The 14,874-nt window shown below is 36.9% G+C and overlaps 1 protein-coding gene across 1 annotated transcript in view; it reads right to left on the bottom strand.

The window, feature by feature from the left end:
* CFAP61 (cilia and flagella associated protein 61) overlaps positions 1 to 6,036 on the bottom strand; it is a 300,780-nt gene extending 294,744 nt beyond the window's left edge. The window contains 2 exon segments of the mRNA XM_063113349.1: positions 4,558 to 4,709; positions 5,977 to 6,036. Of these exon segments, the coding sequence (XP_062969419.1) occupies positions 4,558 to 4,709; positions 5,977 to 6,036 (212 nt within the window).
* Between the last annotated feature and the right edge of the window lie 8,838 nt (positions 6,037 to 14,874).

The raw sequence follows: 14,874 nt of genomic DNA, 5'->3' as shown, positions 1-14,874 counted from the left end.
CAACAGTGGATTTTAGACTCTTCTTTGTAATAAGCCAAATCCAAACTAAAAGATATACACCCACACGCACGTGCACACAAACACACACACACATGTATTTCCCAAAAAATATGTTAATGCTCAGATATTACCTGGCAATAGAAATTAGATCTCTTTTCATTAATGTCTCATTTATTCAATCAGTTTAGGAAATTTTCTAGGTACAGCCAAAACTTATTTTATTTCACTGTACTTGATGGAAATCTTAGTGAAGCCCAGATTTAAAAGGCGGGGACTATAGCAGGGGAAGGGACAGGGAGAGGCACGGGAGCCTCCAGTGCAATAAAGTTCCACACCTGCTTTAGCTGCATAACACAAATTTAAATTTGTGCATTTTACATATAATACATATTTATATTTACATGCATAGACATATACATTTAATATATAAATATATTTTTATTTTCATTCAACTCAGTGTATTTCAACTTTTATTTTGATTCATTTCTTGACCCATGATTATTTATAGTTGCATTTAAAATTTTTCAAACATGCAGGGGTTTCCCAATTATCTTTTTGCTATTGATTTCTAACTCCATTGCATTGTGGTCAAAGAATGTGTTATATGTGATACTAAACACTGAAATTTGTTGAGCCTGAGTTATGGCCTATGAGAGTCAGTTTTTATGCACATTTCCATGTATACCTGACAAGATTTCGTATTCTCCAACACATGTATGTGAAGTACTGTGCATATGTCCATTAGATCAAGTTCTTTGACTGCACTGTTGTTGAAATCTTTTATATCATCACTGATTTTTAGTTGCTTGATATCCCATTTATTAAGAGAAGTATATTAAAATCTCCCATTATGATGGTATCTCTATTCCACCTTTTGGTTCTATTGATTTTTGCTTTATTTATTTTGAGCTGTGTCAGGAACATCTACTTATAAGTTAAAGCTGTCATATCTCCCTTAATAAAAACTAAACCTTTTATCATTATAAAGGGGCCCACTTTATCTGTAGTGGTGCTTTTTGCCCGAAAGTATATTTTGTCTGCTATTGATATAGCAATACTAACCCCACCCCACCCCTTTTCCTTTTTTTGATGAGATTTTGGCTGGCCTATCTTTTTTCCCAATACTTTGACTTTAAATCTTTCTGTACCTTTATATCTTAGGTATGTCCCCCATATATAAATTATGACTGTTCATTGTTTTATTTTGTTTTTAGACAATCTACTCATCTTAATATTTTAACTGAAGAATTTTGCCCAAATACATTTATGGTGATTACTAATATAATGAAAATTTTCCTATCTTTTTATGTGATTTTAATATGTCCCACATTTTCTGTTTCTTTTTTCTTCCTCTTTTCTTGCCTTCTTTTAGATTCGGGGTTTTTAAATTTCTCATTCCATTTTCCCTTCTATAGGTCAGAAGTTATAATCTCTATGCCTATTTTTTAATGATTATCATAACCATGCTAACATTTATTCCTAACAACGTCTTTACCCTCTGTTCTGGTTATCAACTGATGAATAACAAACCACTCCAAAGCTTAGTGGCTTAACACAACAATTACTATATCTCCAATGGTTCTGTGGGTTGACTTGATTCAACTGAGCAGTTTTTGCTTGGGGTCTTGCGTGTGATGTCAGTCAGATGGTGGGTGTGGCTGCAGTCATCTGAAGATTCCATATCTAAAATAGTTCACTCACGTGGCTACCAGGTGATGGTGGTCATTGGCTGGGAGCTCAGTTGAGGCTGTGAAATGTACATGAAGCACCTGCATGTAGCACTTGAACTTTAATCAGAATGGCATCTGGGTTCTGAGAAGGAGCATTCCCAGGGACCCAGTGGAAGTTGCAAGACCTCCTATGACTTCGATTTGAAGTCATAAAGTGTCACTTCTGCTACTTTCTTCTGGCTACACAGGGCCAGCCCTGATTTAGTGTGAGAAGAGACTAAACTCAGGAGTAAATGCCAGGATGTGTGGTTCACGGTGAGGTGGGGAAACATCTTTGTATCCTACCTACCACACTTCCACTTGAATAAAACCTTAGGAAAACTTTCATTCTGATCATTCTCCTCCAACCAATATGCTGTTTTTGCCCTGTATTTTCATTCTAATTTATTACTTATATCTCACAGGTTAGTCATTATCAATAACATGTCTTTATACATATTTTTTCTTAATTTACCCACATATTTGCCCATATTTTTGTTTACATACCTTCTTGCGTCTTGGGCTTTCCAGCTGAGATCATTCTTCATTCTCCTTAGAGCATATTCTGAAGTATTTCCTTTATTTAGAGTCAACTGTAAACTATCTTATTTTTTTGGTCCAAAAATTCGCTCCTTTCTCCTAGGTCTTGAAAATTTTTTTCACTGAATATACAATTCTGAGTTGATGTTATTTTTTCTCCAATTATGAAGACATTCTACTATCTTCTAGCTACCATTGTTGCTAGTAAGAAATCATCTATTAGTCTAACCTTTAGTTCTTTGCAGGTAATTTGTCTTTTCTGATTGTTTTTCAGATCCTTTTAGCTGTGGTGTTTTGCTGTTTCATTATGATGTGTTTAGTTGTGTATTTATCCTGTTCAGAATTCATTGGGTTTTCTAAGTCTAAGAATTAGTGCTTTTCAACAATTCTGGAAAATTCTCAGCCATTTTCCTTTCAAATATCGACTCTGACTTCCTATTTTCTCCCAATAGAAGTCTGATTAGACTTAACATGTTCAATCTTCCACTCATATTTTTGTTTCTGTCTCTGTGCTGATAAAATTTATTGATCTTGATCCTGCAGCTCATTACTTCTGTCTTCAACTGTGTCTACAATGATGTTTAACTCATCCATTGAGCTTTTAATTTTGACTATATTTTCATTTCTAGATGGTCTTTTTGACTTTTGTTCAAACATTATTTTTCAATTTTAGGGTCTTTTTATTCCTTGATCATCTTTTTAAACTTGTCTTTTCATTTTAGATATAGTGAACATAGTTATTTTATATCCATTGTCTAACAATATCTGAAGTCTTTGAGAGTCTGATTCTGGTGTATAATTTTTGTTGTTGGTCCTTATTAATGGTGTATATTTCTTTGTGTATTTGTGATTTTCCACTGTGAGCTCGTGTTCCTTGGGCCTTAATCTGTGGATATTATTTGAAGTATGAGCTGAAACTGCACCCCTTCAGACCTGATTTGGCATTTATCTCAGCCAGTCTCCTGGACACACTTCTAACCTGTGACCATTTTTAATTAAATTCTCCACTTGAAGTTTTTTGGGACCACACAGGTAATTAACATGGATCTTAAATCAACCTGTGCTTGTGAATTCTCAGGGGAGATTTTATCTCCTTCCATTCCATGCCAAGGGTGAAACAGGCTAGTTTCCTTACTGTCCATTTTTATGCAGTAGGTTTTTATCTTTTTTTCCTTACAATGAACATCTCAGTCTTATAGAAAGGGATCTCATACTTCCTGCTTGAGTTGGAGGGAGTAGATATCCTCTGTTCTTTGTAAAGCTGTCAAAACAGACACATGAGGTCTCTAGAATGTGGCAAAAATCCTCAAGGAGAAAGCTGGTATTGGTTCCTGCTTATCTTGCGAAGTTTCTGATTTCAATTTGATAATGTTCTCTGCATAGTCCTTAACTTTTGCATTTGTGTGTATGTGTATAGCAACATTTTAATGGTTTCTATTCAGCAGACAACATTAAGGTATTTAGTATACTGTAAAGCAAAAAAATGGAATCATTTCATTGATACACGTTTTTAAAGCATTTTATACATATTGCCCTCCAGTAAAATTGTGTCAATTTATATTAATTCATCAGTGTGGTGATCAGAAACTACAATCTTTAATGTCTTAGGCTGGCCTTAGTTTAAATATTTCAATTATATTTGATATAAAGCTTTATGATATCCAAAATACTGGGGAATCTCATATTTTCAATAAAAATAATGAAGGACAGATGAAAGAATATTTATACTCCAGTGTAAGAAGGTCTATAAACTAACAATACAGGGAGAAAACAAGATCTTTTAAGAAAAAAAAATGTATTCGTAATTTAAAGTTGGGAAGAACATTTTAACATTTACTCTTAACAGAGGTCAAGAGCAAATCCAGGCTCTGCCACTTACTCATTGACCTTGGAAAGGTCTCCCATCCTCATCTGTAAAGTGGATATGACAGTAAATACTAACAAAGCAGAAAGCCTGACATAAAATAATTCATAAAATTATTTTATAAAATCCAGTAGCTAATGTTTCTTATTTTTTAAAATCTGGTAGCTAATATTATTAACTTGTCCGAAGTGACTCCAAAAGGCAGTTGACATTTGAGCCCAAGTCTGCTTGAATCCAAAACCCACAGGAAACCTTTTTGATATGCATGTTGTTACAGAACGTAGACTGGCTGTTCCCATAAATTTCTTGCTACATGTTTATTCACTGTGCGGTGAGCTGCCCATACCCTCACTATAAGGCCCATAAGGACAAAGGAGTAGGACCCCTTCCTGGTAAGTGATAAAATTGATAAATGTTCTTGAACTTACTTAGCTATGTCCCTACAGAAGATAGATGATATTAAGCCTCCCAAACAGCTTCTAGGTAAATTTTCGAATGAGGCTTTTAATACAGTTAATATCCTGTGACTCTGTTCTCCAGCAATGAACCACTTCCGCCTTCCCTCTCGGGGAAGTGAGTATTGACTTTTTTTTATCCTGTCCCCAAAAGACAGGAAACAGTCCACTATTAATCTGAGATGACAAGCCAGTTTGGTTACAATACCCACAAAATTGGACATTAATTCAATTTTCTTATGGTCAGAGTAAATGTGGTATGGGAGTACCGGGGCGACACATTTTCCCCTGGTGGTAGTGTATGATGTCTGTCACTGCAAACCAGCTGGCATGGTTCTCCAGAGGAGAATGAAGTTTCTGAGAATTGGCTTGACTAGAAATTTCTGCAACTGTATTTTTCTGTTTCCAACAAAGCTACTTTAATATGTCCTAACAATAGGATTGAAAAACATTGAAAGGAATTATTTATTGATCCCGCATTTTCTCATATTTAATTGGCTACCATGGCATTTGCTCAAGAGTTACAGAGAAATATTGACAGCTGCTGCCCATGTTCCAAATAGAGTTCCCCAAAGTGGAGCCCTTGAAGGACAGCAGCCCTGAGAGATATTCTAGACAAAAAAAGTTTCTGTGGTTAAGTAAGTGTAGGGAATGCTTGCAATAGCCTTCCTGATGGACTGCCATGCCCATTAAAGTCTTTGAGAAGTTCCATAAAAAGTAATTTGATTTATTCGTATAACCCAGTTTTCCCACACCCTTTCTGAACAGAATCCCTAATGACAGAAACAGTGGACAGCCTAAAGTTCTAGAAAGACACTTTGGTAAATGCTCCTAATAGGAACAGTAGGTCACTAAATAATTTTAACCTCTTTCTCAATGTCTCAGTGTCTGTGTCGGTCTTTCTCTTTCTTTCTTTTCTTCCCTCCTGCATGGTTTGAATGTTTGTCCCCTCCAAAACTCATGTTGAAACTCAATCCTCAAGGTGGCAGTATTGAGAGGTGGGGCCTTAAGAGGTGACTGGATCATCCCGCCCTCATGAATGGATTAAGGGTTAGTGGATGAATGGGTTATCATGGGAGAGGAACTGGTGGCTTCCTAAGATAAGGAAGAGAGACCTGAACAAGCACGCTCAGCTCCCTCACCTCACGCTGCCCTGTGCCACCTTGGGACTCTGCAGAGTCCCCACCAGCAAAAAGGCCCTCACCATATGCAGCCTGCCTGATCTTGGACTTCCCAGCCTCCAGGACTGTAAGAAATAAATTTCATTTCTTTATAAATTACCCAGTCTCAGGTATTCTGTTATAAGCAACAGGAAATGGACTAAGACACCTCCCTTTCTTCCTTCCTAGAAGAAAACCACATTAGATACTAGCCAGTGGGCTCAAAAATAGGGAAATCAATTTTTCACCATCACATTGCTTCTAAGAATGATATGGAACATTTCTGGAACTCCAGAAGGCCGCCTCATGGTAACTCCCAGTCAATTACCCCCTCCAAAGATAACCACTATTCTAACTTCTTTTGTATAGGTGATTTTTGACAATTTTTGCTCATCGTATAAATAGAATTATACAGTATGTATGTTTTTCTTGCAAAACGCATAATATCATTTGACTTTTTGTTGTTTGAATCTTTCTTTGAATACTTTCCATTTCGCTAAAGTACCAAAGAACTTGAGGGCCACAGGGGTCTGAAAGAGCACTGGATAGCCTTTGTTGGATGAGTAAACTGAAGCCCAAGAGGTGAAGTGACTTGCCGCGGGACGTACATGTTAGGTGAGAAATAGAACCTTGGGCATTTCTTTCCAGCACACCCTCTGCCACTTTACCCTGCTGGCTCTGTGGGTAAGTGGCCCCCTGTTCTCACTGTCCTCTGGTGCTCAGATTTAACTGCAGATTGATTGCTGTCAACCACAAACCTTCAGATGTTAAGGGTGTGGGGTGTGGGGTGATGCAGAGGGGTACTTGGAAGACAGCAGATGGCAGCCAGGAAAGTCCTCATCCAGTGGCCTTTGCCACTCTTAACTTCTTAGGCTTTCAACAGGGCTTCATCAGCACCCTCAAAGCAAACACAGCTCTTAGGGACAGCCCCACATTGTCTAAGCTCATGGAAACTGAAATAAGAGTCCAAAATGCCAATTTATTCATTTTCTAATAAATTCTCATTTAAAATGGGGGTGGTGGTGGTGGTGGCAATTCAGATATTTTGTAGCCCAGGCAGTTAACAAACAAGTCATATAGGACAACTACAAGTCCGACTTTCTCTCCTTTGATAGAACAGGGTGGTAGAGAACCATCTCTCCTCTCACATGTGCTATGCAGCCAGTCACACAGCCTGGTGTCAAGAGGGATTGCAGTAAACTGGGGAGCTCCCACTACTCTCCGCTCCAGCCAGTGTGGCCTTGTGGAAATGTGGGCTTAGGATGGCAGATCATCACATTTTGCAAAGGAAGAAAATCTTGGTATTTATGTAACATTTCCAAGATTTGAAATATCAGTTCACATATTTTTCATACTTTGCAGACGTAAATAAACATTTCTTTAAACTGTGAGAAGGCTACCCATGTACTCTCTCTTTGTAGACCAACTACATGGAAAGCCCAGCTTACAGGGAACCGGCATGGGGCTGTGGTAAGAGTACAAAGGATGAGACCATTTCCATTGCTTATTAGCTATGTGATCTTGGGCAAGTTACTTAAACTCTATGTGCCTCAGTTTCCTTATCTGTAAATGAGAGATAATGTACACACCTCAAAGAGTTTTATAAGGGGCTGACCCCGTGGCACACTCGGGAGAGTGCAGCGCTGGGACTGCAGCAGCACTCCCGCCGCAGGTTCGGATCCTATAGAGGGATGGCCGGTGCACTCACTGGCTGAGCACGGTGTGGCTGGTCACGAAAAAGACAAAAAAAAAAAAGTTTTATAAGTGAGTTATTATAAGCAAAACATTGAAAGCAGTGTCTGACATCTAATTAAATGTTCAGTACGTATTACCCATCATCATCATTATTATTATAATTGAGCACGCACATTCTCAGGATTCAAAATAGTGGACATTAAGAAGCCTCTCAGAGCTTCTGGAACCTGAGGGGCCCACACCTATAATAGAGATATCAAGCCAAGTAAGCCAGATATGGGCGATGTTTGGGTAGCACCTTCATAGCTTGCCTGAGCATCTCTACATTGTTGAAGACCATAGAGCCAATCAATCCCCTTTGTGACAGGCATTTTCTTTCCTAGATAAACACACCTTTAATCAGGCTGCAGTCAAGTTTTGGTGACTTGATAGCATTTCCTTTCTAAGATGGCTTTACATAGTCCAGCTGAAATATGACTTGATTTCACGTTCTAACTCTGTTAATCTTTTATAATATTTAATTCTAAAAATAATTTTAATTACACAAGTAATGCATTAATATCTTTTTATTGTGAAAAACATAAAATTTCATATAAAAGGCTGAAATCCTGTATTTTATTGTAGGAAAACATATGTAACATGAAATTTACCATTTTGGCCATTTTTAAGTGTACACTTTAGCAGCATGAAATACATTTGCATTATTATGCAACAATCCTTACTATCCATATCCAGAACTTTTTCATGTGAAGTCCTGTTTTGATACTGTTGGCCCCAATCCTAGTCCCCTCATTTTTGGGTTCAGCACATGCATCACTTAAGACGGAATTTTCTGTTTCATGGGCTCAAACATGCACCATACACGCTGGGTTGGGCATAATAGCTCATTAGGGAGTTAATCATTGGAGGGAGTCTCACTTCAAGACCGTTTTCACTTCAAATCTAGTAGAAGCACTGGGAAGCACTAAAATGATGGCCTTATTTCAAAGGAGGCAATCAGAACCTTTCTAGCTACCATCTGAGCAATTAAACATCCAGTTATATTTTCCACAGCCTCTGTGATTGTGAGATTGGGTGCTTCCTACAAAGACATGGCAGATTATTAGAGACAACACATGTTCATATTTATGAATGTTATCTTTTACCTTATTTGGGTAGAAAGACTTTAACAATGTCTAGACTCCTGTCAAAGCTAGCCATAAATACTCTCATTCCTATTTTTGTTTTTTGTTTATTTTCCCACTGGTATCAGGATCTGAACCCTTGACCTTGGTGTTGTAACACCACACTGTAACCAGCTGAGCTACCTGGTTTGGGTTTTAACTTAAATGCAAAATTGGAATAAGAAATCTTTTTGTTAGACATGATATCATAAACTAATGCTACAAGTATATAAAAATTCTGAATAAAATAGGAAAGTATAATTCAAGAGCTGAACTTGAAAAAAGAAAAAAAAAAAAAAAAAAGAAGAGAGCGAGCAAGGGAAATTCACCCATGGGGCAATGGATGTTGTGAGCACTGGCTCAGGAGGTGATCAGATCTGATACAGGCTCTGGGGGACAGAGTTTTAACACTCCATGGGAATAGCACAGACCTCATTCCAAACAGAACCATGCATCCAGCTGAGACTTTGGAGGGATGGGCTCCTCTGTGAATGTGGAGACCAGAAAAATTAAACTCATCAGACCAAAGAAGTGACAAGAAAGCTTTCTCTACAAAGCTCTAGGTAAAAAAACAAAACAAAAATACTTCAGAGAAGTCCAAATTCTAGACTAAAGTGGGTGTGGCATCCCAAGCCACACTATCTGTGTAGTATGGGGTTGCCAAGAACTTTAGATAAGACTCTGAAAGAGACTACAAACTAAGTATGTTTGTAATTACCAGAAATACAAAATCTCACTTAGAAAGAGAAGTAAACGTCAAGAAAAGAGAACAGGTAACTATTTTCAGAACTTTAAAATGGAAAACATGGTTACTAAAATTTAAATTAATTGGATGGGTTAAAACATACTACACAAAATTAAAGAGAATTAATAAACCAGAAGACAGTTACGAATAATATCTAGAAAGAAGCAGATAGAATTAGAAAGAAAATACAAGACAGATTGAAAAATCAATCTTTGTTTTATAGGAATTCCAAAAAGAATGAAATGTTTAAATATAATGACTAATTATTTTTAGAACTGATGAAAGACGTGAATATGCAGTACTGCGCAGGAAAATAAAACTAACCCTAAATACGTAAAACCCCAAAGACAAAGAGAAAGCCTCAAAGCAACCAGATAAAAGACTGCCTGTAAAAGAATAATAATTACACTGACAGCATATTTCTCATCAGCAACAATAGAAGCCAGTAGCACAGGGGTTGGCAAACTTCCTTTGTAAAGGACCAGATAATAAATATTTTAGGCTTTATGAGCTACATGTTCTCTGCACAACTACTCAACTCTGCTCTTGTAGCATAATAACAGCCAGACACAATATGAACACAAATGAGCATGACTATATTCCAATGAAATTTTACATGTGGACACTGCAATTTGACTTTTACATCATTTGCATGCATCATTTAATATTGTTTTGATTTTTTCCAAATGTTTAAACTATAAAAAAAAAAAAACTAAAAAAATCCTTAGTCCACAGACCAAACAAAGTAAGTGATGGGCTGAATTTGGTATATGGGCTACAGTTTTCAGAATATTTTTAAAATACTATGTTTTTTTTTTTATTATTATTATTTTAATTTTTTTTAAATTTTATTTTGTCAATATACATTGTGGTTGATTATTGTTGCCCCTTACCAAAACCTCCCTCCCACCTCCCTCTCCTCCCTCCCCTGCAACAATGTCCTTTCTGTTTGCTTGGCGTATCAACTTCAAGTAATTGTAGTTGTTATATCTTCTTTCCCCCCACCCCCCCGTTTTTTTTTTTGTGTGTGTGTGTGTGTGTGAATTTATATATTAATTTTTAGCACCCACCAATAAGTGAGAACATGTGGTATTTCTCTTTCTGTGCCTGACTCATTTCACTTAATATAATTCTCTCAAGGTCCATCCATGTTGTTGCAAATGGCAGTATTTCATTCATTTTGATAGCTGAGTAGTATTCCATTGTGTAGATGTACCACATTTTCCGTATCCACTCATCTGATGATGGACATTTGGGCTGGTACCAACTCTTGGCTATTGTAAAGAGTGCTGTGATGAACATTGGGGAACAGGTATACCTTCGACTTGATGATTTCCATTCCTCTGGGTATATTCCCAACAGTGGGATAGCTGGGTCATATGGTAGAACTATCTGCAATTGTTTGAGGAATCTCCATACCATTTTCCATAGAGGCTGCACCATTTTGCAGTCCCACCAACAATGTATGAGAGTTCCTTTTTCTCCGCAACCTTGCCAGCATTTATTGTTCAGAGTCTTTTACAATTTAGCCATCCTAACTGGGGTTAGATGGTATCTCAGTGTGGTTTTGATTTGCATTTCCCGGATGCTGAGTGATGTTGAGCATTTTTTCATATGTCTGTTGGCCATTTGTATATCTTCCTTAGAGAAATGCATACTTAGCTCTTTTGCCCATTTTTTAATTGGGTTGCTTGTTTTTTTCTTGTAAAGTAGTTTGAGTTCCTTATATATACTGGATATTAATCCTTTGTCAGATATATATTTTGCAAATATTTTCTACCACTCTGTTGGCTGTCTTTTAACTCTGTTAATTGTTTCTTTTGCTGTGCAGAAGCTTTTTAGTTTAATATAATCCCATTTGTTTATTTTTCCTTTGGTTGCCCGTGCTTTTGGGGTCGTATTCATGAAGTCTGTGCCCAGTCCTATTTCCTCAAGTGTTTCTCCTATGTTTTCTTTAAGAAGTTTTATTGTTTCAGGGTGTATATTTAAATCCTTAATCCGTTTTGAGTTGATTTTAGTATATGGTGAGAGGTATGGGTCTAGTTTCATTCTCCTGCATATGGATGTCCAGTTATCCCAGCACCATTTGCTGAAGAGGCAGTCCCTTCCCCAGTAAATAGGCTTGGTGCCTTTGTCAAAGATCAGATGGCAGTAAGTGTGTGGGTTGATTTCTGGATTCTCTATTCTATTCCATTGGTCAGTGTGTCTGTTTTTATGCCAGTACCATACTGTTTTGTTTATTATAGCTTTGTAGTATAGCTTAAAGTCGGGTAGTGTTATGCCTCCAGCTTTATTTTTTTTGCTCAGCATTGCTTTGGCTATGCGTGGTCTTTTATTATTCCATATAAATGTATGGATAGTTCTTTCCATTTCTGAGAAAAATGTCTTTGGAATTTTGATGGGGATTGCATTGAATTTGTATATCACTTTGGGTAGTATGGACATTTTCACTATGTTGATTCTTCCAATCCAACAGCATGGGATATCTTTCCATCTTCTTGTATCCTCTCTAATTTCTCTCAGCAGTGGTTTGTAGTTCTCATTATAGAGATTTTTCACCTCCTTGGTTAACTCAATTCCTAAGTATTTTATTGTTTTGGTGGCTATTGTAAATGGGCAGGCTTTCTTGATTTCTCGTTCTGCATGTTCACTATTGGAGAAAAGAAATGCTACTGATTTTTGTGTGTTGATTTTGTATCCTGCTACTGTACTGAAATCATTTATCAATTCCAACAGTTTTTTTGTAGAGGTTTTAGGCTGTTCGATATATAGGATCATGTCATCTGCAAGCAGGGACAGTTTGACTTCATCTTTTCCAACCTGGATGCCCTTTATTTCCTTCTCTTCTCTGATTGCTCTGGCTAGTACTTCCAACTCTATGTTGAATGGGAGTGGTGAGAGTGGGCATCCTTGTCTAGTTCCTGTTCTTAAAGGAAAAGCTTTCAGCCTTTCCCCATTCGGGATGATATTGGCAGTGGGTTTGTCATATATGGCTTTAATTATGTTGAGATACTTTCCCTCTATACCTAACTTATAGAGTCTTTGTCATGAATGAGTGCTGAATTTTATCAAATATTTTTTTCAGCATCTATAGAGATGATCATATGGTCCTTGTGTTTGAGTTTATTAATATGGTGTATGACATTTATTGATTTGCTTATGTTGAACCAACCTTGCATCCCTGGGATGAATCCCACTTGATCGTGGTGAATAATTTTACGTATGTGTTGCTGTATTCTGTTTGCTAGTATTTTAGTGCGGATTTTTGCATCTATATTCATCAAGGATATAGGCCTGTAGTTTTCTTTTTGGGTTATATCTTTACCTGGTTTTGGTATCAGGATGGTGTTTACTTCATAGAATGAGTTTGGGAGATTTGCGTCCGTTTCAATCTTTTGGAATAGTTTGTAAAGAATCAGTATCAATTCCTCTTTGAATGTTTGGTAAAATTCTGCTGTGAATCCATCTGGTCCTGGATTTTTCTTTGTTGGGAGCCTTCTGATAAGAGCTTCAATCTCCTTTATTGTTATTGGCCTGTTCAAGTTTTCTGCGTCTTCATGGTTCAGTTTTGGGAGCTTGTGTGTGTCCAGAAATTTATCCATTTCCTCCAGATTTTCAAATTTGTTGGCATATAGTTGTTTACAGTAGTCTTGAATGATTCCTTGTATTTCAGATGAATCAGTTGTAATATCGCCTTTTTCATTTCTAATTTTTGTTATTTGAGTCTTCTCTCTTCTTTTTTTTTTTTGTTAGCCATGCTAATAGTTTGTCAATTTTATTTATCTTTTCAAAGAACCAACTTTTTGATTCGTTGATCTTTTGTATTGTTTTTTGGATTTCAATATCATTAAGTTCTACTCTGACCTTAATGATTTCCTTCCGTCTGCTAAATTTAGGTTTGGATTGTTCTTGTTTTTCTAGATCTTTAAGGTGAAGCGTTAGGTTGTTCACTTGCCATCTTTCCATTCTTCTGAGGTGAGCATTTAATGCAATAAATTTCCACCTTAATACTGCTTTTGCAGTATCCCACAGGTTTTGGTATGATGTATCGTTATTTTCATTAGTTTCAATAAATTTTTTGATTTCCTGCTTGATTTCTTCTTGGACCCATATGTCATTAAGTAGAATGCTGTTTAATTTCCATGCGTTTGTATAGTTTCCAGAGTTTCGTTTGTTATTAATTTCTAGTTTTAATCCATTGTGGTCTGAGAAAATACATGGGATAATTCCAATTTTATGGAACTTCTTGAGACTTGATTTGTGACCTAATATATGATCTATCCTGGAGAATGATCCATGTGCTGATGAGAATGAATATTCTGAGGTTGTTGGATGGAATGTTCTGTAGATATCTGCCAATTCCAATTGGTCTAGAGTATTGTTTAGATCTTGTGTTTCTCCACTGATTCTTTGCCTAGATGATTTGTCTAATATTGACAGTGGGGTGTTCAGGTCCCCTGCTATTATGGTATTAGTGTCTCTTTCCTTCTTTAGGTCTAATAGAGTTTGTTTTATAAATCTGGCTGCTCCAACATTGGGTGCGTACATATTTATGATTGTTATGTCTTCTTGATGGATCAGTCCTTTTATCATTAAGTAGTGTCCCTCATTGTCTCTTTTTATGGTTTTTAGTTTAAAGTCTATTTTGTCAGATATAAGAATAGCTACTCCAGCTCGTTTTTCTTTTCTGTTTGCATGGTAAATCTTTTTCCATCCTTTCACTCTTGGTCTGTGTGAATCTTTATGGGTGAGGTGGGTCTCTTGTAGGCAGCATATAGTTGGGTCCTCCTTTTTGATCCAGTCAGCCAGTCTGTGTCTTTTGATTGGGGAATTTAAGCCTTTTACATTAAGAGTTGTTATTGAAAGGTGTTGATTTATTCCTAGCATTTTATTGGTTGTTTGGTTGTCTTAGGTGTCTTTTGTTCCTTGCTTTCTGATTTAGTGTTTGGTTTCTGGGTTTGCTGGTTCCTTAGGTTGTAGATAGTCTTTTTGTTTGTTTGTTTTCTCTTCATGAATGCCATTTTTATTATACTAGTGGGTTTTGATTTTTCTTGGGTTTTTATGGCAGTGGTGGTTATTTTTCAGGAACCAAACCCAGTACTCCCTTGAGGATTTCTTGTAAGGGTGGTCGTGTGGTAGTGAACTCCCACAGTTTTTATTTGTCTGAGAAATATACTATTTGCCCTTCATTTCGGAAGGACAGCCTTGCAGGGTAGAGTATTCTTGGCTGGCAATCTTTGTCTTTTAGTATTTTGAAAATATCATCCCATTCCTTTCTAGCTTTTAGGGTTTCTGATGAAAAGTCTGATGTTAGCCTGATTGGGGCTCCCTTACAGTTGATTTGACGCTTCTCTCTTGTAGCTTTTAAGATTCTCTCTTTGTCTCTGAGTTTTGCCTATTTGACTATAACATGTCTTGGAGAAGGCCTTTTTGGGTTGAATACGTTTGGAGATCGTTGAGCTTCCTGGATCTGAAGATCTGTGATTTTTCCTATACCTGGGAAGTTTTCTGCCACTATTTTGTTGAATATGTTTTCAATGCAA

Source organism: Cynocephalus volans, chromosome 11, assembly GCF_027409185.1.
Source record: "Cynocephalus volans isolate mCynVol1 chromosome 11, mCynVol1.pri, whole genome shotgun sequence".
NCBI classification, from domain to species: domain Eukaryota; kingdom Metazoa; phylum Chordata; class Mammalia; order Dermoptera; family Cynocephalidae; genus Cynocephalus; species Cynocephalus volans.
This window is presented reverse-complemented; position numbering and strand designations above follow the sequence as displayed.